At 39.8% G+C, this 25,066-nt stretch overlaps 1 protein-coding gene across 2 annotated transcripts; it reads left to right on the top strand.

Moving 5' to 3' along the window:
• The first annotated feature begins 25 nt into the window (after positions 1-25).
• LOC113589030 (zinc finger CCHC domain-containing protein 24-like) lies at positions 26-25,064 on the top strand. 2 transcript variants are annotated; one of them, XM_081698250.1, is made up of 4 exons: positions 26-521; positions 4,192-4,392; positions 17,981-18,179; positions 19,610-25,064. In XM_081698250.1, exons 1-3 carry the CDS (start codon positions 288-290, stop codon positions 18,158-18,160), a joined length of 615 nt encoding a protein of 204 aa, XP_081554376.1. In that variant the 5' UTR covers positions 26-287; the 3' UTR covers positions 18,161-18,179; positions 19,610-25,064. The 2 variants fall into 2 exon arrangements, with proteins under 2 accessions (XP_081554376.1, XP_026884278.1); XM_027028477.3 differs by having other exon boundaries at positions 30-521; positions 18,015-18,179.
• Positions 25,065-25,066: the final 2 nt, after the last annotated feature.

Here is a 25,066-nt window from a genome sequence, read left to right as displayed (position 1 = left end):
TGCCTGTGACGCACAGTTTTCGCCGGCAAGCACTTACTTTCTACTCCATCCGTGCGCGGAGTGCGCCAGCGTCGGAATGGCATGAACTTTCCTGCACTGTCATTCTGCAACAATGTGTTTTAAGTAATCCAACGCATCGTACTGGGATCCCTGGCGGAGCCAAATGCAATATTGGAGCGGATGAAAAGACAGTCAGCTTGTTTCTAGAGCCCTGTCTTCATCCGTATGGATGTGAGAACACCTTGTGCGCGAACGGCGGAGCTGTGGAACCTCGGAATCCTGCAAGGATGAGTGTGATGCCCGCTATAGACTCCTCGGCATCCGGCTATCAGCCAGCACAACTACTAAACTGGGTCTATCTCTCTCTACAAGATTCTCCGGCCAATGCATTCGAGGCATTCAGACCCGAATCTAACTCACCTTACACGGATCTAAAGTCCAGGAAGCCTGGCGATGAAGAGTTGGATTCTTCACTCGGCTCCAGCTATCTGAACAGCTTCATGCGACTGCAGAGCGGCGAGGTGAGTGGGTTTCGGGACGTGTGTTTGTTTTTTAACGTCTTAGAAAAGACGTGGGGTAAATGTTAAAAATACGGCTTTGTTAGCTCATATCAGCTTGTTGGTCCTGAAGTTTAATCTCTTATTTATATTTAAATACAATATTTAATATATATAACACTTTATTTTTATGTAAGCTTTAACATTCTGAAATGAATTTGTCTTTTCCAAAATTACATTAATAATCGCATAATAATTAATATTATGATTCAGATTTTGTGTTTGGTTTTTTTGTGCGTGTGTGCGCGCGCGCAAGCGTGCGTGCATGAGTTGGTGTGCATGTGTGATGGTCCTTCCCATCTCTGGTAATGTTTTCTCATTTTTGCAATATGTTCTGTGCTTAAACTGTGTGGGATGCTTCTGGTAAAACTGAACTCGCTGATGTGTCTGTATTCATGCTGCTGTCTCCTGTGCATCTTCCCTTCTTTCCTCATCACTGTGGGCCCAATGAGTCATTATGACTCTTGTCCAAGGTCACCATGAATGGTGGTAGAGGTAGATATGACCATGCCACAGCCCCCCGGAGCACCCAGACCTGCCGTTCTCACTCAGTCCAACAGCGTCCTGTAGTCTTCCACAAGTTCTTTATTCTAACTCCAGTCTTCTTAACTCCAGTGACAGGTCCACCTGCCCTCCTGTGGTTTTCCTTGCCACAACACACCTGCTCCAGCTCTTGATCTTGGTAATGAGCTGATGGATAGAGTCAAATGGGATGAAAGAACCCCAGGACTTGAGTTGAGAGCCCCTGCTCCATGGGGCTCAGTGCAGCACCCTTGCACTCCGTGTTGTGGAACTCTTACCATCTGTTCCACTGCCTCATTGCAGGGTGCTGTAATTATTGTGTGCCATGACGTTTCTATAACAGGCTTAGAGCTTGAGGCAAGTGCGCCGGGCCTCAATCTAACCCTGATCCAGTACAGTTTTATTTAGAAGTTTACATTTTAGTTATTGTGCCACTGTAGATGGATGTCTCAAACAGAGTCTGTGCAATTATCTACTGGACATTGTCCAGTAAAATACAGAATCTGGAAGAAACTCTGAATCTCCTTGAAAGTTTGCTGTCGTTTCATCAGACCCAAATGTGTGGGTCATGTCAACATTTTTTCTGAAATAAGGTTTAGTGAAACTTGCCGGTTTATATCAAATAAAGCCAATGGAATATTAAGTCTTGTTTTCGTCATTTGCATTTACAGCATTTAGCAGATGCTCTTGTCCAGAGAATCTACTATAGTGATTTGTTGTTTCAGTGGACATCAAATTGTCGGTTCCACTACTAATTGTGATCAGTAGTAATTTCTCATATTAAAGATACAAGATTATGTAAGTATTTTAAGAATAATTTAACTTTCGGCCTACGTATTCTTTTACAATATGTAAGAGTGTTGGCTATAGACTAATCAATAAGTTCAGTACAAAATTGAACATTTTAATGTTACAAAGTAATTTAATTGCAGTTTATTTTAAATGGCAAACAGAAAACCTAGACACTCATCTATAAGAAAAAAATGTTCTCTCATTGGGACCTGGAGAAAGAAACAATTAAGAAAATAAGTGTACTTTCATGCTTTAAATTTGGATTAATGGTTGACATGATGGCTTCTTAGGGAGGTGTTCTTGGTATGTGAGTGTGTTTTCAATGATGGTCCCGGTCTAAGATGATAAGGTTTATGATGTTAGAGCTGCCAGAGTGGTTCACTGTCTGCACACTAAATCTTACATTACAGGAGGCAGCTCACATCTGCTCTAAGACTACACTGATAAAAGCCAAACGGACCACAGCTCAAAATGCTCTGTGAAAAAGCAAAACAAAAAAGAGGTCCACTGGATTAACAATGTGTAGAATGACTTGAATATCTTTGGTATATGGAAAGAGTGGTACAAAAAGATATTTCTCTGCATCTTTAAAAAGTCTTTGCAGTGAAGTTTTAGTCTCATTATGCAGAACCACTAATTGTTGTTTGAAAGGTTTCTGTAATTTGTTTAACTGCTTTGTTTAGGAAACATGCAGAGGTGTTGATAATTTCCAATCTCTATACAGAAAAGAGAGGACTGTGATGCAGTTTATCACAGTGACTATACTACTACTGCTAATAATAATAATAATAATAATAATAATAATAATAATAATAATAATAATTATAGCACATCATATTGGAAACCCCCAATACTGTGTACTTTTCCTCACAGACTCTACTTACTTCCATAGAGGTTCAGGGATGGTGCTACTAGCCATCAGTTTATTATGACTCAAACAAACATGGTTTAAGGAGTACTGCTATGAACCCAAGAGAAACTAAATGACAGTTCTATAATGGACTCCCCAAAAGTCCTGATGGGTTAAAAAAAAAAACAAAAACTCACAGAGCCTGTTTTGTGTGTGAGTGGTTGCAGGTTAGGTTCTCTTCCCAAAATCCTAAAAGCTCTCCTTGGCACACTGCACACAGTTTAAAAAGTGAGTTTTCTTTCTCTGCTTAACAAGTGTTTTCTTTCCCATTCTCTCTCGCTCTCTCTCTCTGTTTGTGACATTCTTCCCTCACTCACTTACAGAAGTTGCAGGAGTGTTCTAGATTCTGAGCATTTACAAGAGCATTTTAGAGCATTTACAAGTTAGCAATGAAATTAATCCTAAGGCTTTTGGTTAGTGATTTATTGGTTGATTTACGGATTTAATTTCTGGCACAGCATTTGTCCATGCCATGACGAGCTCTGTGTTTTCTGTGGAGGACATGTCTCTGCACTTTCCTGCAGTAGGTCCAGCTGTGGGGAGCCTTTTTTCTGGTGTTGCCCTAGGAGTGTGTGAGTGTATTTATGGGTGCAGGCTACACTTCGGTGCCTGTCTCCTCTCACACAATGGCACAGATTGTGTCCTCTCAGTCACAGAGGGGACAGCATGTGACAAAGCAGTTCTGTCTTCCTGAGGAAAAGAACCACTTCCCTCTCTTTCAGAGATCTGCTCAGATCTGGTAATAAAGACAGCAGTGGAGCAGAGTGAAAAACCAGCCCACGTCAGATGAGACAGAGGCCTACTGACAGCCTTCCATACAGCATGCACACACACACACCCACATGCATGCACATACACTCACCCACATGCAAGAGATATACTCTTAGATGCAAATATAATTTCTCACACACACACACACCCATCCAATCTCCCTCTCTTTATCTTACATTATAAAGATGACTGCTGTATGCTGGAAATGCTATAAAGAGTACCATAGAGATGGTACTGTACAAAGTATGCAAAACGCTGTCAACAGCAAAACCGTGCACACACAAACAAACAAAGAATTGTTTTGTCATAAACTCCGGTTGACTGGCTCCAATCACATGAGAAGTAATTTACTCTAGGCCAGTGGGTCCCAGCTCAGAACAGCTGCAAAATACCTTAATCCATACAGATGGTCTCTGTCCAGACATCTGAAGCATATTTCCTTGATAATGGAGAATCCAGACTTGGTACAGATTGTATATCTGAGCATGCACCATCTTCTAAATGTAACATGGAATAGAAAACAATTATAATATACCCACTCATCAGCCTCACTTTGTGTCCACCCCCATCCCCGTCTTTGTCTCAAGAATGGTCCACGCTCCTCTAAATGTGTTTGCTCGTGTCTCTGTCTCTGTCTAGATGCTGGGTAGAGGTCTATATAAAGACTCCTCCCCCTGTGGGTCCATCACTAACATCGTGGACAGCCTCAGCTCCCTGACAGATCACTTCTGTGACCTATCAGTGAACTCTGAACCCCGCAAACTCAGCAAGAGACCACCACCCAATTACCTGTGCCACCTGTGCTTCAACAAGGGTCATTACATAAAGGATTGTCCTCAGGTAAACCCCATCTCTCCTTAAGTAAACTTACCTGAACTCAGCTAAATGCTCCTCCTAACTTCTAACTGTCTATCATGACTGATGACATATGACATAAATTTTTCTCTGATCTGTTGCAAATACAGGCCAAACTGTTGTTTGAGTTTTTGACACATCTAGCCTTGCCACATAGCTTGTTTCAGCCTCATACATACTAAGCAGCAGCATTCCTTCTCAGTAGCCAGCACTATGCACTAACTCCACTCGCTCATCAGCGAATGTTATGGAGATATCTCACGGATTCTAGTAGCAGCAGAGCAGCAGGGAGGGGCTTAAGGAAAGAAGGAAGTGTGTCGGTCTTTGCTGGCTAGCTACAGCCATGCTCATCACCTTCACAGACCAGAGAGCTGTTTGGGATTAGAAGCTAATTAAATGAAACACAAGAGTGAGAGCAGTGTTAGTAATTGGTGTTTGACAGGAGCCTGAACCGGCCAAAGCAGAATCAGCACCTGGAGCACCTCACAAAGAGAAGGAAAGCTGCATGAGAGAGACAGGCATCATAATATTGAGTAAACTGCTGTCTGCATATAAGTATATTTAGGAATAGTTTTGACAGTCTCGACAACATAAACAGAAGCACCGTATCTAGATAAAAATGAGTTAGTGATAAAATTATTCTATTGTATTCAGTTCTGCAGCTGATTGAAGAACCTTGCCTTGTGAAGTTCTCCAAGTTTGGAGTGGGTGTAGCAGAGATTGAAATCCCACATGGTTTAAAATTTAGGTGTTTGGTGGTATGGAGAGTCTGATGGTATTGGAGAGCCAGATTGTGGTGAAAGGTCAGATGGCGTTTGAGAGTGTGATGGTATTGGAAAGTCCAGTGGTGTTAGTCTGATGGTATATTTTGGTGTATGACGCTGAGAAGCACATTCAAGCTCAGTCCAACTGGATTAATGTGAAAGTAACAACTCAGAGGGTGTGTGTGTATATATATATATATATAGGCTAAAATCCTCTTTCTTGGGTAGTCCCACAATAACACTCCAACACTTTACAAACCAGTAAAACAGCAAAGCCCCAGAAAGAGCAGGAGAGGAGGTCTGCTCTGGCTCTGTGCATATATGAGGGGGAGAGGGGAATTCTTGACATTCTCGATCAGTACTGAAAGTCTGTTCCATTCTCAGCTTTCTCAAGTGCTGCAGTGGTTGTACTAAACTGCCAGTGGTAGAGCCAGGGAAGATGATTGTTGTACCAAACCCCACTCCTGCAACACCCAAATCCCTGCAGGACCCGGTTGGCATGGCTCAGGACCTCCACAGCAGCCACCGCACTTTTCTGGTGGTCCTCTGGACTGCTGCCGGTAATCCTGGATGAGGTGTGGTCCTTACAGAAGAACTAAGAGGCATTTACACATCAGCGGACTTAAGGCACTTTTAGTATTTATTTGTCATCAGTAACAACAGCAATCAGCTTCCACATGATATGAACCTTCTGATTCTTGGTGCAGAGAAAGTCAGAGATCCACTTTTTAAAGTGCATGCTGTAAATCTGTGTGTGAGGTTACTTTTAGTCAGGTGTTCAGTGTGTGTGTGTGTACGTAGGTGTGATTACAACAACAGATGTCTCTACCGTGGGACAACAACCCATCCGAGGCCTGAAACCCATTTGATCCATCTGCCCTCTGTGACATCACCATGTTGCCGTTAGAATGTTTGGGCATGGGGATTTAAAGCAGCTCTGTCCTTTACTAGTGAGGACAAGTGTTATGTAATGCTTTTCTACCAAACATGACCATTTGGTAATCTCTCCCTCTTATTGAAAAAGGCATAAAGACCTTATGTTTAAGCACAAGAAATACTGAGATTTTTAAACTGTGCAGTGACCGACACTTTTGAAGCAATGGAAACAATATGCTTTAGAGAAAAATAAGTCTTCAAACCCATTTCATCATCATGGGAACCAGCCAAGCTTGATTAGGTCTTCATCAGTCAGTGCTGAGTCAGCCTCCACTTACCTTTTACCCTGTGCGGTAGTCTGCACGCTTGAAGGCAGACAGCATCCAGCTCTACAACACATTCTTCGGCTCATACACTGCTCCAGTGGAGAGAGCTGCCCTGGGGCACTTCCTGCAAAAAGAAAAAAAAAAAGGGCAAGAGGAAAACGTGAGGATGGAGGGATGGAACTGGGAGAAAATATTGTATTAGGTGACACAGAGCTTCCCACCTCCCATGTTGAGTTCCTGTTTAAATTCTAGTCAGGATGACCTGGAAAACAGCATGGTGACTGGGCTGTGATGTCTGAGGTTACTCATACAGTGCATGGTTGAACTGTCTTGCTTTACATTTGATTGGGTGTGTTGTCAAGAAAGGCTGTGGTATTGCAGCAGTCAGACCTGGCTTCTTATTTGCCATCCTACCCAATGCATTTTTAACTACTGTAACATTTGCAGTATTGATATTGCACACTGCATCATGGCCAACCGCCCATACTCATAATGAATACGGTGTGGGTTTTTTAAAAAATTGAATCAAGGTATTTGTGTGATGACAAATGTAAATATTTTAGTCATGTTGCAAGGCTCACCCCTATGCTTTTAAAGTATCTCCAAAACATATTGCAGTTGTTACATGGAGGGGTACCAGCCATACTTTTTCCATAGTGTGGAGCCCTAACACCAGCAACCCTTTTGTTGTTTCCTAGGCTATGAAAACTGGGTCCCCTTGAAATGTATTATGTACACAATATAAAAGGCAACAGCATAATATGCTTATTGCCTTATACTGCAACAGCCTAGCAGGCCTAAAACTGGGCAAACAATCTGAATAGGACTGTAGCCTAGCATTTTTTGCCAAGCAACAATTTCTTGATAACTTCTGAAACTAATTATCATGATTATATACACATCATTTTGCAGGCCTCAACTCAGGTTTCCCATGGAATAATTCAATTCATTTTATTCGCTTCAAAACAAGCTGAATTAATAGTAAATGAATTTGGGTTTTGGCACATTTAAGTGAAGATTACATGAAGCCTACATTCGTACAAATCAGGAATTTAAAATACTGCTTTTAAAGATCCAGACCAGTCCGGGCAAACTTGTCTCTGGGAAAAGAAAGCAAGTTGATCAGTAGTTTGAGAACACTTGTTCTGAAACTATTTGCAGGGTAGACTCAATTGCTGAAGCCTGTGATCATCTGAATTGTCATATGGGTCTGCAAGTCCACAGCACAGGGCAAGAGCTGCAGAGAACGCCATCCCTTAGACTCACACCACCTGAATGCAGAACACTCCTTGATGAACCCTTTAAAAATCCTGGAGGCACAAATTGGTTACACCCACATGAGTTATGAGTAGTTAGCTACACAAGTAGTGGGGGAGGGATGAGACTGAATTATGCAGGTTCTCCAGAACAGACTGGGGCACTCCAGTGGTTACGTGTTACCTTCAAGCACCCTTAATTTCTCCCTTCATCACTACAGAAGGTTCAGAAGCTGAATTGCCACCTTCCTCATCCAGGAGCTGTAGTTTGAGCTGGGGCAGGTCACCATGAGCATCTAAATACATAACAAGTAGCTGTAAAATGTAGTCATGTCATACAGAAGACAGGCAACACATTAACCCTAGCCAAAATTAAAGTTGCAAGTACAGTGGTCATCCAAGCCCTGGTAGTTTTGTCCTGACAAGCATTCTTTTGAAAGACACCATAATGTCAAGAGCACTCAATGATGGCACACATGATGGCAACAAGCCAGTTTCACCTTGCTGCTGTTGCTGTCCTGGGGAACTTAACACTACAACATGAGGTGTTTGGGCAAGTTTTGATTATCAGGAGAAACAAGCCACCAAAACATGTAAGGAAAAAAGGAAACACCAAAATAAACTTACGCAAAAGATTCGGTAGACCAATATCAAAGAAGATTAGTCACGTCCTTGACTCGACCGGCCATCTCACCTGGCCTTCATTAACAATAAGTGTTAATTTATTGTGTGCGCCAAACAGCTAATCTGCTGTTACGAGCTTGTTGGATGTGACGAATTGTAATGTAATCAGTAGACATAACACCTTTATTATTTGTTCGACCTCGATAGCTTCTCTTACGTCGTAGCGCTCCTCCCCTCTGGGAAATGAACGCCAGATTGACGGAGCGATAAAACGCGATGCTTTTTGTTTACAGTTGTCACTTTGAAGTGACATCACTTGCTTATGTAACACATGTCAACGGCTCATTATGTAACGGGATTTCATGGCAGTTTTGTTTAACATGTGTTAGCAGTTAAAGTGTTGCTGAATACTTTACTAACATGCAGTCAGTAAAAAAAAAAAAAAAAGACGTTACTTTAAGATAAACTATGCAACTGTTAAACCGACAAATCAAAAATGCAGCTGCAGCTACATTAATGTTATTCCTGATCACTGCAGTAGGACTGGATGAAACAATTTTGTGATCCTAGGCTATGAAAAAATTGAAGCCGCTGTTAAATGAAGAGTTTATTTTCCAATGTAAAACAATGCATAATACGCTAATCGCGAAGCATCAGGGAAATAAAAAGAACAGGCACGCAATCTAAACAAGACTATAGCCTAACGTATGCTAAAAATTATAGTTGATTGACCACATTGTAACGCACACTGTAAAAAAAAAGTTTTACGAAATGGTTAATTGAGGAGTGTTATGTATTGTGATTGCTTCTCTTGCTGCGTTTTTCTTTTGCTGACACCACTCTCAAATTTCCTAGGTACCATCATACATTTTTTCTATTTTATCCGATGAAATGTTAAACGAAAAAGGAAAAAAATCTTCATATATTTGCACATTCTCTGTTTCACGAAATGGCATGAACACTCGAAGCAGGTGCCGAATTGGGATGCCAATTTGTATTTTTTAACCGATCCAGGCCCCATGCGCTCGTGGTGTTTAGACTTGTCCCTGCTGTCTTGTACTGCTCAATGCTGAAGAGCTACAAGACAAATGTTTCAACACACGCAGCTGCCCACATTACCAACCGAAGCTTTTAACAGACTCAAGGCTGTGTTCAAATGACACAGGAGCTGCTGTAACAGTGTGATATACAGTGTAATCCCCCCTCAGTCCCAGCAGGATCTGGTCCCCTGAGGATCTCTGCCTGCTGTGGTGTGAGGGACATTTGAGATTGTGTGTCCAAATATGTTGGTGTTTATGTTTGCCAGACCAGCTGCTTCCATCTCTCAGAGCAAAGCTTAACACTGTTGCATAGCCAGACCTGAGCTAGCCAATGGTAAACACTAAATGCTAAAGCCTGTACCCTCACTACTACTGCTAAGAACAATGACCCATGCACCAACCAGCTATTTAACAGCTCCAGGTTGCAGGTTGTTTGTCCAGGTCTGAGTTTATTCCATGCTCACTTTATTCAGACCTGACCCAGGGTTTCCTAAATCCATCTCTGGAATATACAAGTATGGGACAGGGTGTATTTAAGCAGGAAAAGACGTTAAATCATGCAGTGCAAAATTGTATTAAAGAAACAGAAATTAAGCAGTAATCACCTGGGAGACCCCATAGCAGAGCAGTGTTCTCCAAAAGAACAGAACACAGGTACTGAAAAGTCTGTGGGATAGCAGTGTAATTACATAATGCAGTATGTCATGAGCTGATCTGGTAACAGCAAAGGCAGCTTTGTTTTATAGGTGATAGCAATTACCTACAGCTGGAGCAGTAATTAAAGTTGCATGTTTGTTCGGTTTAATTTAGTACTGAAACAGCAAAATAAGTACAACATTCTCATAACCTCTTCTCATTCAAAAGCAGTGCTCTATGTGTTTGCAATTAGGATGTTTATTGCACACATCTGTGTTTCGAGCAGTGTAAACGGCCTGTGCTTTACACTGGGCAGTTTAAGGCCATAGCAATCCTGCACTCTCCATGGGAAGATGTGGAATTACAAACAAGAGTCGAGGGTGATTGACAGCACATTACTCAGGCCCCAGCAGCTGCTGTGCTACAAACCCCACTGCCCACTGGTACACTCACACACTTACCACCCCAGCCATTCCCTTGCTTTTGATAACTTAGGGCCAGTTTTCAGTTCAGTTCAATTTGAGAGGGAATTAAGTACATGTCTCAGATAAGTCTCAATAAGTCTCACACAAGTACATTTTCTATAAACTCTATTTATAGGTGAAGTGTCAGTCTGGGGACACTTGTAACCTGAATATGAAACAGGGTAATAATAGGCAGTGAGTGTCATCAGAATTGTCATGTAGACCTGCTCTCCAGACCTGATTCTTCTGAGGTCATGCAGACATGTTCTGATTGGCTTGTAGCATTGAACCGTCTCTGTGTCCGTCTCTGTCTAGAGCTTCAAACAGGTGTGTTTGAGCTGTAAAGAGGTGTGGTGACACATGGCCTGCTGTGCTTTTGCACAGTTCTCTATGGACTTGGACTGAAATTTACTGATGTGTCATACCCTTTGGTTATTTACTGGATTTGAAATGTAGTCTTTCAGTGTACCATAGCTTTCATTAGTGGCCTAAAACACTGGCTATTACCTCAGCAAGGTTTTGATCAAGTGATTTTTCTCCCTGTTCCATTAGTTGTAGATGTGCATGGTGATAGTAGAGAAACCAAGCCCTGTTCCAGAGCGTTTCCATCCGGCCGGATATGACCTGACCTGACCTGAAAGGCCTTGTGAGCAGACATAATGTGAAAACATAAGAAATTAATTTGGTGCTGACTTTCCCCATGTGAGAACACAGAGCATGATAAACAAAGAGAAACCTGTGTGCAACAGTGAGAGTTTGTGTGTGAGTGTATGTGTGGTCAAGAAAGTTTCTGTCAATCTGTCCATTATTGCTGCCATTCATGAAAAGATGCTTAGTGTATGTGTGTGTTTTTTGGATATATGAGTGTATGTTTCAGTAGGGATATGTTTAATGTTTAGTATTTAGGAGTTTAGGATTAGTATGTGTTTAAATGTTGCAAATATGCAGGTGTATGTTCAGTGAGGATCTAGATCTTTAAAGAGACAGTAATGACATGTGACAGATTTGTGGAAATAATGGCTGCTATGCTAGTTGTCATTTTTGATGGCAATTTTTGTCACCTATCAGTTTGTCTTCCAGAATTCCAGGGAATTGGAATTGTGAGGCTGGAGTAAGCCAATCAGGCCTGCTGTAGCCACACATTACAAATGGACCACTTTCACCTGAACTAACCTTCCTCTCACTCTCTGTTCCACTATTTGGCTTTCTTTTTCTCTTTCCTTCATCTGTTCTATTCTTCACTCCTCCGTCTCCTCACTTTTTTTACTCCGACACCCACATCGTGAGCCTTCTCCTATCGAGACTGCTGTAAGTAAGCATGTTTGGGTGAACTCTAGTAGACTTCATTGCAGAACTCATGATGACATGAACGATAAAATGATTACGGTTCAAGCTGTTCCAAACCACAGGAACTGAAATATGGTAGTGTTACGTGTGCCCTGCATATCTGTACATGTGTGTGTATTTATCACTATATCTGTGTGTGCCTGTATATGTGTGTGTGCTCCCCTGTGAAACAGCTGCACTCCTGTGACTAAGCCAAGCCAAACACAGCAGGGGAAAGGGATCTGGCTTAGTGAGCATGGAGGAGAACACACTCCTGCCTATCTCCCCTTTCTTTGCCCCCCAGAGATGCGCATGTGTGTGTGGAATAGGGGTGTTCCACTCCATTGTTTACGCTGATGAGTTCCAGATGATAGAGACAGCCACTCATTGCATAGCACAGGAACGTGAAAGCCCGTCAGTATGGAATTCTGGGAGAACAAGGCTGTTCTAAGTAAAATCCTGTTAACAGTAATTATCAAACCATAGCTTTAGCTAAAATGGCCATTGCTGGTGCTGCTTTGTGGCTAAACCAGTGGGGCACAGAACCTGGGAAATCACATCATCAGGCAAAATGGATTTAATGAAATCTAATAACCTGGGAACTGCTGTCACCTGCTTCTAATTAGCATTTTATCAGAAAAGAGTACTAACACAGTTTGGAGAGAAATATCTGTAGTTATATTGAACAATTTTAGTGAAAGTTAATATTTTCTCTCTTGCTCTATGAGTGTGTGGGACTTTATCATGAGCAACAATGGAAAGAATTAGTGTTCTGTCCTTCACTGCAGTTTGCAGTCTGCCACTAGAATCAATGTTCTGTGCCTGTGTGTGCGCACGTATGTGTGTGTGTGTGTGTGTGTGTGTGTGTGTGTGTGTGTGTGTGTGCATGCATGAGTGTCTTTAACAAACGTGTGGGAAATCAATACAGGAAGGGAGGCAGTAACTGATAACTAGGATGTGATAAGATCAAGTGACGTGGTGCCACTTCTAAGACAGTGATGGATCACACAGCTGCATTCGCCCACAGTACATCATTCTGGTCACTGGCTGCAACTACAGGCTGTAAGCAGTGTCTGGACTGAGCAGTAAAGGCATGTAGGGAGTAGGAATAGGAGTGCGGCTGCAGTTCTACCAGTAGCTTAACCCATTTGGAATTAAAGTTGAGGGTAGCTGTGCAACGCTGTACCTATATGGACAAAACTATTGGAACACACCTCTTAATCATTGAATTCAGGTGTTTCATTCAGTCCCATTACCACAGATGTATAAAATCAAGGTCACATAGTCTGTCATAGGAATGTCACTATTTCTGCAAGTCAGTTCATTAAATTTCTTCCCTCTTTATGGTCAAGTGTTTAAGAACCACAGCAACTCAACCACAAACTGCCAGAGCATGTAAAGTATAGTTGCTGAGTGCTGAGGCACATAGCATGAGAAAGTCGTCAACGCTCTGTTAACTCAGTAACTACAGAGTTCCAAACCTCCTCTGTCTAAACATCAACACAAAAACTGTGCACCAGGAGCTTCATGGCATGGGATACAATGACCGAGCACCTGCCTGCAAGCCTTACATCACCAAGCACAATGCAAAGCATCGGATGGAGTGGTGTTAAGCACACCGCCACTGGACTCTGAAGCAGTGGAAACATGTTCTGTGAAGTGATGAATCACACTTCTTTATCTGTTGGACAAGTCTGGGTTTAGTGAATACCAGGATTATGTTACCTGCCTGACTGCATTGAATCAACTGTAAAATTTGGTGGAGGAGGGATTATTCTATATGGTTGTTTTTCAGGGATTGGCCTAGGCCCCTAAGTTGCAGTGAAGGGAAATCTTAATGCTTCAACATACCAAGACATTTGGACAGTTACATGTTTCCAACTTTCTGGGAACAGTTTGGGTAAGGCCCTTTTCTGTTCCAGCATGACTATGCCCCAGTGCACAAAGCAAGGTCCAGAAAGACATAGTTGGGAGTGTTTGCTATGGAACAACTTGACTGGCTTGCACAGATCCCTGACCTGAACACCATCGAACACCTTTGGGATGAAATAGAATGGAGAATGCGAGCCAGGTCCTGACTTCACAAATGTTTTTCTGGATGGATGGGCAACAATTCCCAAAGATACACTCCAAAATCTTGTAGAAATCCTTCCCAGAACAGTGAAAGCTATTATAGCTGTAAAGTGAGGGGGCAACCCCATATTAATGTCTATGGATTTAGAATGGGATGACAGAAAATCTTCTGTAGGTGTAATTTGTAGATGTTCCAATACTTTTGTCCATATAATGTATCTTAGTGTGTCACTGTACATGTGTTATAATTTTGGTTGTCATCTGAGAAAACTCCAGCTAACTCCACATGAGAAAGGGGGTGGTGGAACCTCAAAGCAAGTGTTCCACATCATACAAAACATTCCTTGTCATATTTCAGACTAATCCTTTTCCAAAAGTGTGTGACACTTTTTAGAGTGTAGGATTTTGCTCTTCATAACCTGATGAAAATTTGTACAACACTCATCAAAAGGTTGATGACATTAAGCTTCTGCAGAATACTCATACTGAGCATGTTTTCTTTGTTGGTTGGTAAAAACTAAACAGAAATTCTCTTTTTTATCTTGTAATACTGACTTTTTTTCTGTGATGTCCAGTAATCAGGTGTATAAACCAGATTTGGTACAACATCTGTTTCCATGGGTGCTTTTTAATAATACCTTTTTACATTTCTTACATTACTTTTTTACAAGTACTTATTTAGGGAAAACCCACTTTTAATAACAAGAATGACATCTTGAAATATGCAAAATATGCAATAGGCCTGTATAAAATACAAAATATACACAAATGTATTAATAAATTGTTGGTTTATTCTGACAAATATTTCTCAGCTGTTTTTTCTTACTTCCTAACCTTTTGCAATAGTCTATGTGTGACAAATAGGAGATGATTCTTATATGAAATAGTAATATGATAAATAAACACCATAACCCTGTAATTACTTGGAGAAAAAATATGCATGAGCACTTTTTTCTCATGTCCTTTTGTCCTCATATTCTGTTTGGAGTTTAAAAGCATTTATCTGGGCACTGTTTAGTCTGGGTGCTGGAGCACACCAGACACAGGCTCGGCTTTTGTCACGTACTGCCTGTCTGTTCTGATTTCACTCTTTGGCTGTTGGACCAAGTGTCCCACAGTGCTGGACTAGGTAACCTGCTTTACACACATAGACACAGACATATGCACAGGCACATGAGGAGCTCTAAAGCACTACATACATCTTCCTTACAGTTTTGTATAGACCTTGTTTAGAAACTTTAAACAGTATGTGGTAAGAAAACTGTATTACAGTCTGATGTCACAAACCTAATTTTTCATACACTACTGATTGTTCACAACATTATGAAAGTGTGTTGAGGTTAGATTACATAACATTTCACTTCCCTCAAACAAACCGTGTAAATTTTAGACTCTGAACAAACCTGGGAGTGTGTGTATGTAATACAATTTGTGTAAGGGTTTTTATTCACTTAGCCCCCATGAAAACTAAAATTGTCTCCTTCATTACTGCCTATCCCTACTACACTACTGAAATATATACTATTAAATAGATTAGTCATTGACTGGAATGACTCTATAAGAAAAGTCTCTATCCAAGCTGAGAACTATAAGCAGCATGTATCTGCCACCAAAGGTGTCCTAGACACTGCTAAGTTGATTCCACCCTTATTAACAGTGCTAATGCACACCCCACCATCTATTTTCAACAATGACCAAACTATTTAAACCCACTGAATGTACTATAGATGCTTATTCTGAACTCTGTCATTCTTTCCCATGCTTACTTGAAAATAAAATTTCTAAACCTCATTGATCTCTACAACTAAAAATGTCACTTCCTTTACCTCCCTGACTATTCATCCTTTATCCAGCAACTTGCCCTCTTTTTGTTTTCTGCTTTTGTTGAATCTTCTTTCATTGCTGATAGCATTACGACTTCTAAAACTACAGCCTGCTCTCTTGATTCCCTCCCAATGTACTTAACTAAAGCTTGTCTCCCTGCCCTGGTCCTTCATCTCACAGCTCTTGTTAATCAGTTGCTGCTTCATGGCCAAGTTCCTTCGGACTATATGATTTCTGCAGTTACCACTATACCCTATCTATGACAGAAAATATCAATCTAACTAGTTATTAAAATAAAAACTCATCTGACTTTAATAACCAATTTCTAAACTTTCATTCCTGTAAAAAGGACTCCTTGAAAGAGCCATTGCTAATCAACTCCAATGTAGCAGCTGTTCGCCTCAAAGAAAAGGGTGCAGAGAGTTTTTTAAATGGTTGCTTAGATTTCTTGAGCTTGTTGGACTTAAAATATCGTTAATTCCTTGATGAGCATTGCGACAAGCACTGTAATGAGCACCATGAAAACTAAAAGATGAAGAAACAATGGGGAAAAAAATAGAAAGATATGTATAGTTTCACCAGTTCAAATATGTAACACAAATAAACTTCTTGACTTTAATTTAAATACCAGTAGATACCATTTAAACACCAAAAAAAAAAAAAAAAACTGGCGGGTTTAGTGACACAGCAATAAATGAACAAACTGAAAACTTCAGTGATGCTACAAAATACACAAACACCACAGTTTCTTGCAGCCATCAGTTCAGTATTTCTCAGTGTGCCAAGGGTGCAGTATTTCTCAAAGCTCTGTGTAGTGTTTAACCCTTTTCTTAATCCAACGTTATGTGAATGCAACAGCATAAAAAATGGCAAAGTAACTTCTCAGCAGACCTCTCAGCAAAGAAAGGGTGTTTGTTTGTTGTCACACAATGGGTTCTACAAGGCTCAGTTCTGGGGCCACTCTCGTTTCTTATCTAGATAGTTCCTCTCAGACATAACATATGTTTCAAACTGGATTTCCGTTGCTATGTGGATGACATCCAGATCTATCTCAGGACTGAATCAATTAAACATCAACCACGTAGTCATTTAGAAACATACCTTTCAGAAATTAAATTCTGAATAGCCCACATCTTCTTAAATTAAGTAGCAACAAGACTGAGCTCATGATTATTGACTCGTAATTAACCTTCAATAAAACTGGTCCTTGTTCTCTTGCCATTGATGATGTAGTTCTGTCCCTTTACCCCTGATGTGAATCTGGATGTTGATCTTGATACATCTCTCATTCAATGCACATTACTGTTGTGTTGTATTTCTTTTATCAACTGTTTAATATTGCTAAAATCCTACCATGCCTTTCTCAGTCAGTTGCTGAATCTGCGATTCATGCTTTAATCTCTAGCCACCTGGACTATTATTACTCTCTCCAGACAGCATTAGCTCTTCTTCCCTTTACAAGTTTCAGATAGTCCAGACCTCTGCTGCTCATATTCTGACTCACACCTGGTCACATCAGCACATTATAACCATTACACTCCAAAATCTTCACTGTTAAATATTACATACATTTCAAAATCCTTCTGCTCACATGCAAAGCTCTCAACAATCTTGCACTTCTTATCTGTCTCATCTTCTTCTGTACAAATTTCTTTGCTCCACACCCTTGGAACTCTCTCCCCTCACATGTCCGCCAATGTAATTCTCTCTCCATATTGAAATCCAAAGAAAAAAACATAAATGTTTCCCCGGCCTTCGACCGATCTCAAGCCTAATCTATTTCTGACTTTCCACTGTGCTCTTTTCATGTCCTATTTAATGTTGTCTACTCCTGTATTATGTTGATTGTGTTTTCTTCTGATGTTCTATGTACCCTGTATTTTCAATTGTAAGCATCTTTGGGCTCTTGAAAAGTACTATATAAATTCCAATAATTAAAAAAATTATTAAGGTTATTATAGCTTCAGATGGTAAGATATTTTGACATATATACAAGCTGAAATGTATGTGAACACATTACATCATCACTAATATACATGCTCATCAGAGGCATACATGCTCATCATTGCTGATCCTCGTGAAGTCAATGTTTATCTTTTTATATCAACGTTATGGGATAGATTGTGCAAGACGCTATTGTGTAAAGCTGGTTAAGCCTTGAGTTGGCCCTACAGTAACTCTCTGTAAGTTACTGTTCTAACCTTAAGTCTGTTAAAAGTATGGTAAAGTCACCTTCAATTTATACGTTTTAGATTGCACACTTTGCTTTCTTCTTTGAAAGCCCATGTTCATGAAGCCCTGAAAGCAGCCCTGACTGTTGTAAGCTTTCCTAACTTGTGTTTTCATTGCTGTGCACTGTTCCAGCCTCTGATCTCAGAGCTGTGTGCTGTGTTTCCAGGCCCGGCCAAAAGGCGAAGGTCTGACACCTTACCAGGGCAAGAAGCGCTGTTTTGGGGAGTACAAATGCCCCAAGTGCAAGAGGAAGTGGATGAGCGGCAACTCGTGGGCCAACATGGGGCAGGAGTGCATCAAATGCCACATTAACGTCTACCCACATAAACAGGTAGGCACAACACGGTCTTGTATCACACACACCTGAGCAATGATCTGCAGCATAGAAAAGGAGAACTATGTTTGAGACGCAGAAATCTGTGTGTACACGCAGCACTGAGTCTGTGTGGAGGATTTAAAATAAGAGTGAAAGACAAATATTTATCACGTTTTTTACTGCAAGATTGATGATTTATGAGCAGGCTCCTCCTGTCCATTGTTCATTCAATCGCAAGGGAGTAACAATCAGCAAAAATATTTCCACAACAAAGCCTTAGTAAGAAAGCTGTGTGACACAGAGAATGCTGGTACAGATTACAGAAGCTAACCCTGACGGAGAGAATGCGAGTCTCCTGAGACTGCTTACAGAACCGGAACATTGTTTTGGATAGTTTTGGAAGGCACAGCATGAACAGTTTACCACATGACCCTCTTCAAAAAGTGAACAAAGCCAAAGAGAAAACATCTCAGATCGTATGTAGCTTCAGTACCCTTTCCGTTTCTTTTTTCATTAATTTAACTTTAAGCAGATGCTGCCCAGAGCCGTACGTGACGCAAGCCAGTTGATATAACACAGCAGACTTTAAGACTGAAACCAGAGTCACGCTAGGTGCAGAACCATAAGCAAATAAGTTAGATGCTGAATAAGTCTTTTTTTGGGGGGGACCACAGGTTTTGTTCTTGAAAACAAACTTTTACATTTGTCAGATTAAGTCATCTGAATGGGAATGATCCTCTATTCGCCTGTACCCCCTGCAAGGAGAGAGATGTGTCTTTTGGAAATATGTGTAACCTTGAATGGTTGCCTGCGGTTAAGGAAAATGTTATGTGTTTCCTGTAGACAGCCGTGTCCTGTTGTCTGAACTCTGTCCAATAGAACCCTGCCCTGCCACAGACAGAAACAAAAATGCCATGATCTTCTGAAAAGCAGAAAATACAATGGCAGCTAATCACATTGCTGGGTGATTATTACAGATTATTACCTGGGTGTATTTTGATCTGTTTTATGAAATGCTTTAATATTAACGTGAATAATAAATGTTATAAACTAAGTAACCAAGCACCACTGCACCTTGTTTTGCCTCTAGTTGCCTCATTTTATGCTTGGTCCAATCTTATCTGCAAAGGCCCAGTATGACAAGCAAGAGCACGCCTGATTCCACTTCATTCATGCTTGAATGAAAACCTGCAGCCTCACCATCCCTTTGCAGGCACAACCTAAAAGCATGATCTTGAACTGTGCTACTCAGTCTTCATTTCTCAAGGATTTGCCTTTATCTAGGATTCACTTATAAGGACACAGTTTAATTGTTTTTATATTCCATGAGCAGATATCAGGTATCTTGGTACATTCAAACGATTTTTTACCATTTTTAAAAAAACGTTTCTGGCTACTACATGAAGAAAATGTTATTGTAATGGATCCATCCTCTGTTTCTCTAGCGCCCCCTGGAGAAGCCTGATGGCCTGGATGTGTCTGACCAGAGTAAGGAGCACCCGCAGCACTTGTGTGAGAAGTGTAAGGTCCTGGGCTACTACTGCCGGCGAGTGCAGTAAGACCTGGGCCACACTCCAGCTCAAACTGCCTGCAGAAACACAAACATCTTCACAGCCTGGGGACCATGACACACCTGAAACATTCTCACCTGAGCCAAGTTAGCCAGAATATTTTTTTCCTGAAACACACATCATAATCAGCGCTGTACAGACAAGGTATAGACATCCAGACTCAGTGTTCTAAGATGGTTATCGACTCTGGCCCATAAATCTAAAACCTGGTCCTCAATGCTGTAATCATTGTTGTTATGTCATAGAATGCAGGGTTTCAGCTCTTCAAGGTCCAGGTACTACCGATTTTCCACACTCCCTTTACTTAAGAATCAAATGTGGTGACAAAGTGGCCAGCTAGTTAAATAAACCAGGGCATAAAATGGATATGACATCTTGATTTGGAATATCTTTACAGATTTTAATTTCTAGAACTTTCTCTAAGTGTGAAACATTTGGTTGAAAATTCTAAAGTCTATACTGACTGAAATGTTTCGAGCTTTTCTGTGCCTTTTGGCTCCACTGCTATCCAAGAAAAGGATTTATTAACATAAAAAACCAAGCAATGTGTGTTGTATGTACTACATTAAATATGTAAAATTAGTAACAATCATGCAACAGCCATTCATTCAGAGAATGTGAGGATACTTTATTTATATCTCAATAACACTGTTAGTCTATTTGTTTTACTCCACTTATCTGTGTGCATTGTATGTGAGAGAGAGAGAGAGAGAGAGAGAGAGAGAAAGAAAGAAAGAAAGAGAAAGTGAGGGAGAGAGGGAGGGGGGAAGAATGGGAGAGACAGAGGGAGAAGGAAGGAGAGAGAGGGATATTTCCTTCTTCAGTTTTCCATTTTCAGTGCCAAATAATTGTACAGTATTTTGCAGTGCCTTATATATCAGCTCAGTGACTGTTTCAACTGTGAATTCAGAAAGGCAGTTATCCTTGTGAGAACCTCACTATTATTACAAGGGGCCCATCACACAAAGTAATGTCTTTGGTCAGTAAAGGGTTCAGAATAAGGGATACTTTCCTATGAGGATAGCAGTTTATTCTGTTATATCAAAGTGAACCTGCTACCATATAAGGAGTCCACTTTTTCATAAACTATTTTCTGTTCAAAGATGTTGCTTAATTTAAAGAATATTAAGTGCTAGTAATTATATTCAGAAAAAAAAATCATTCAATCCTTAGTCCAGATCTCAGGAGGTCATTATATGTATCTTTTTTATGTGGCTGTATTTTCATGTAACTGATGTTCCGCAGGCAGAATTTCTATTTTCTATTTTCACGTTAGCTAGTTCTTTTGCTAGCGCCCTCACAATGTATTTTTTGTGACCGTAATTATAGACTAGGCAGCTCTGAAAATACATGCAGTATTTTGCTAACTTGGACCAGCACATAGATGTATTCGTTTTTAAGATGCAGTTATCTAACTAGATGTAAATTGGCAGAAATATGTTTAGAGTGTGTGTTAACTTGACTTTGCTGACATGGTAATGGTGTTTACTTTGAGACTGGAAGGGTGGGGGATAAGGAAGCTACCACTAGTTTAAACAGTATTTTGTTCTGCAAAAATTTGAGCTCAGGCCGAGTATATTTTTTAAAACCCTGCACTAGTGCCATGCTCCTCAACCCATTTCTCGGGGCCCCTCTGACTGGGTTGAGAAGCACTGCACTAGTTTTTTTTCTATCCCAAGTTCCCAACACATTAGAAACCAACTGATAGGCCATGAGGACTGAGCTGAGAAACACTGCACTAAAGGTTGTTGTTTAGTATGTGCAATAATTCATAGGAAGTACTCACTAAGCACTCACTAAGTTCTGTGTCCTCTTGGACCTTTAGCAGTTCACCTTTTTGCTGTGTCCCAGTTAAAACACCAGCACTTAAAACCAGGATGGTAAAACCCCTGGCAAAAATGATGGAATCACCACATGCATCTTTTTTACTTTGTAGCAAATAAATCACAGATATGATTTTTTTGTTTAATAGCTGAACATTCTGGCTTCATGAAACATAACTCAAACAAATAAAAACTATTTTAATTAATGGCATTTTTTTTTCTGAATTAAATAAAGGGAAAAGTATGGAATGACAATGTTGAGGAAAATATTACAGAATCACCTTATAATTTGCATCTCTAAAACAAATACCCACACAAGTGTAGTAATGCAGATTAGTCTGCAGTTAAAAAGGGAGTGCTTACAGATCTTAATGAGGTGTTGCACTTGGCTAATTGAACGAAAACATGGCCCCAACAAGCGAGTTAATTGAAAGAATGGAAAAAATAATAACTCCTGCAAGAAGGAAATCCAATATGGAGTGTGGCGTAAGATATTGGTTGTATTTTGGTGTAAGTACAAACAAAATAAGAGGTTTATAAAAGAAAAACATATGGGTAAACAAAGGAAGGCGTCAAAACACCAGGAGAGAACACTCAAAGCAATATGCCTTGAAAATAGAAAATATGCAACAAAACAAATGAAAAATGAATGTTTTTGTCAATATTTTTGACAGAAATATGCTGAATGAAAAGCCAAAGAACAATGGTACCATTGCCTTAATAGAAGAACACCAGCACTAACACCTAAACAGAAGAACACCAGCACTAACACCTAAACAGAAGAAAACAAGGTTCCAGTGGACTAAAGACAAGCAATCATGGAATGTGAATGATTGGATAAAGTGATATTTAATGAAGAATCATAAATCTGATCCCGCCAAGAAGATGATGATGGAATGTTTGTTCGGTGCCGTTCTAATGAAACACATTTAGATGGCTGAAGAAAACAACTAAATTTCCCCACTCATTTATGATATGGTGCTGCATGTCAGGTAAAGGACCTGGCATTAAAATCTTGGATGGTATTCTTATTCCATTGATAGAAAGTTTGGTGTTAATGAAGTCATTTTTCAGGATGATGATGCTTCTTGCTTTCCTTCACAAAATACATACCAACTGAATGATATGGCCAGCAAAAAGTCTGGAGCTCAATCTGATTGAAAATTTATGGTGGAAATTTAAAAAATTGGTCCATGATATGGCTCCATCTGTCTCCATCTGCAAAGCTGATCTGTCAACTGCTATTCGAGAAAGTTGGAACCAGCTTGATGTTGAATATTGTTTTTCATAAGTGAAGTTCATGAATCACAGAATTCAGGCCACTAAAGCCATTTTTGGATGATGATTCTATATTTTTTCATCTGCTTAGTCTGGAAAAAATAATGCCATTAATTAAAATAATTTAATTGTATTTGCGGTATGTTTCATGAATAATATTCAGCTATTAAGCATAAAATTGTGTCATATTTGTGATTTATTTTTTGCAAAGTAAAAGAACTGGGTGAGTATCCTCTAAGTTAATCAAATTATTTTTGTCAAACTCAGTTTTCTAGACTCAAGAATCTTGATATAGGAAAAGACTAAAAATGTGGTCTGGTAGGGGTTCTTCTAGAACTGATCTAGACAGTAAAACTGAAGAAATCTGACAGTTATTTTTGAGTACAGGAGCCCATCTCTGTCCTAGAGATCTATCATGCAGAGTTCAGCTCCAGCACTCCTGGATCAACTGTTCAGATGCTGCTGAAGGCCTTGATTAACTGGATCAGGTGTATGAGATATCCAGTATGAGACTGGAAACAAACCTTGTAGGGCTGTAGATATCCAAGACAGAACACCCATTTTAGCATATCTTCCATTGTCCTCTCATGCAGTTTTCAGTATTTCTCAGCTTAGCTGCACTGCTAGAATAAACAGTTTTTTAAAAAATGTTTCTAAGGGATTCCAGTAGAACATGATTCTGTATAATTCATGCATGCCTTCTAGCGCACATAATACTAAACCACCTCAGTGCACAACATGCAACTGTCTGCTGTGCTAAAAAAAAAAAAAAAAAAAAAGTATGTCTTGACACAATGAGGAACAATAGATTAAATTATTTACTTTCATATATCAATGAAAAAACGTCATTATAAGTTGAGTTTACCCCCATTTACCCCATTTAGTATGATTGTTTTCTAAATGTCTACCACATTTCCAAATACTGGTGTATGTGCTGGAATGACATCATCACTGTTACAGTGTTTTTATAGGTTCTGATGCTTACTTTGTAGCGGTAGCTGTCTCACAGTTAGATAATTATTTTTTCATCTGTATAAAATATGTATTACTGTCTATGTTTAATTGAAATATAATGACATCTATTATCAGTATCAGGTGTATCGCTCAAGTGCCTGTGATGTTTATAATTTATACTGGAAAAGATTATATATAGCAAAAATTAGAACAGCAATAGGGATAACAGAATGCACATATAAGAGCAATAGAGATAAGAGGACAATTACCACTTTATCTAAAATGAGTGTGAGGCCTTAGGAATGTGATGTCTGTATTTATGGAATTGAATGATATACCTATGAAACAGGTCTGTGTCTTTCTCTTATGTTTATTCACATTTTTCACAATTCATTTTAAAATGTACTTACTTTTTAATGTAAGCAAGTTTAAGCTTTTAGTGTTCATAGTCCTTTTCCCAAATGTGGTATTTTATAACAATATATTAATTGTACTATTTTTTGCATTTTAATGTGTATAAAGGAAGAACAGTCTTACAAATACAACAAATTTTAGACCAAAGCTATATTAACCAAACAGAAGTGTTTTTCTCCACCCTCATAATTCACACCACTACTGCTACTTAGACTATGTTATGAACTGATTTAATGAAATGCTTTTTCTCAATGTGTGCAGTTTAGCCCCAGTCACAAGGACCAATGGTCTGCAGAATCTTCTGTCTTGGAAGCAGTTCTTTTTAAAACACTGCATTTCATTCTCTGAACTTTAAATCCTGAAACCTGACTGTTTTAAGGACTCAAAACAGTGATTAAAACTAATCCCCTTTAGCACACCCTTTTCCATAAACCACACCATTCTTAAGCTCATTATGCATGTGAAAGATACTGCAGGGGTTTTAGTATGAGTGTTGCTCTATAATCTTAATGTTATCTTTTTGCTACAGGAGCTATGGAGTCAGTCAGTTCCATTGGTTCTTTTTAATGGTCTAATTATTGTAACTATTGTGACTAGTGATGAGGCACAAGACCATTAGTGTACTTGCAGAACACAGATTAACTTTACCAATGACCTTGTTTGGAAATCAGGAAATGCTTTTATTGAAAAGTGTAAAATGAGCTTTATTATACAGATGGAGATCTAACCCGAAAGATACAGAGCCCCACCCCGACAGCAACCTCAAAACATCCTACATTTTACTGCTTTATAAGTTTTTCAGTACCAAATTCTCCACCTGTAGATTAAAAAAAAAAAAAGATTTATATTGACAATACAAACA

This window comes from Electrophorus electricus, chromosome 15 (genome assembly GCF_041902795.1).
Source record: "Electrophorus electricus isolate QZ-2024a chromosome 15, ASM4190279v1, whole genome shotgun sequence".
Taxonomy (NCBI): Eukaryota; Metazoa; Chordata; class Actinopteri; order Gymnotiformes; family Gymnotidae; genus Electrophorus; species Electrophorus electricus.
Note: the sequence above shows the minus strand (reverse complement) of the source record. Positions and strands in the feature narration are given on the sequence as shown.

Excerpts from the sequence above, each read along its gene's own strand:
- LOC113589030 (XM_027028477.3), top strand. The coding sequence starts at position 288 with ATGAGTGTGATGCCCGCTATAGACTCCTCGGCATCCGGCTATCAGCCA. Across the intron at positions 522-4,191 it reads TGCGACTGCAGAGCGGCGAG|ATGCTGGGTAGAGGTCTATA; the intron begins GTGAGTGGGTTT and ends GTCTCTGTCTAG. Across the intron at positions 4,393-18,014 it reads ACATAAAGGATTGTCCTCAG|GCCCGGCCAAAAGGCGAAGG; the intron begins GTAAACCCCATC and ends CTGTGTTTCCAG.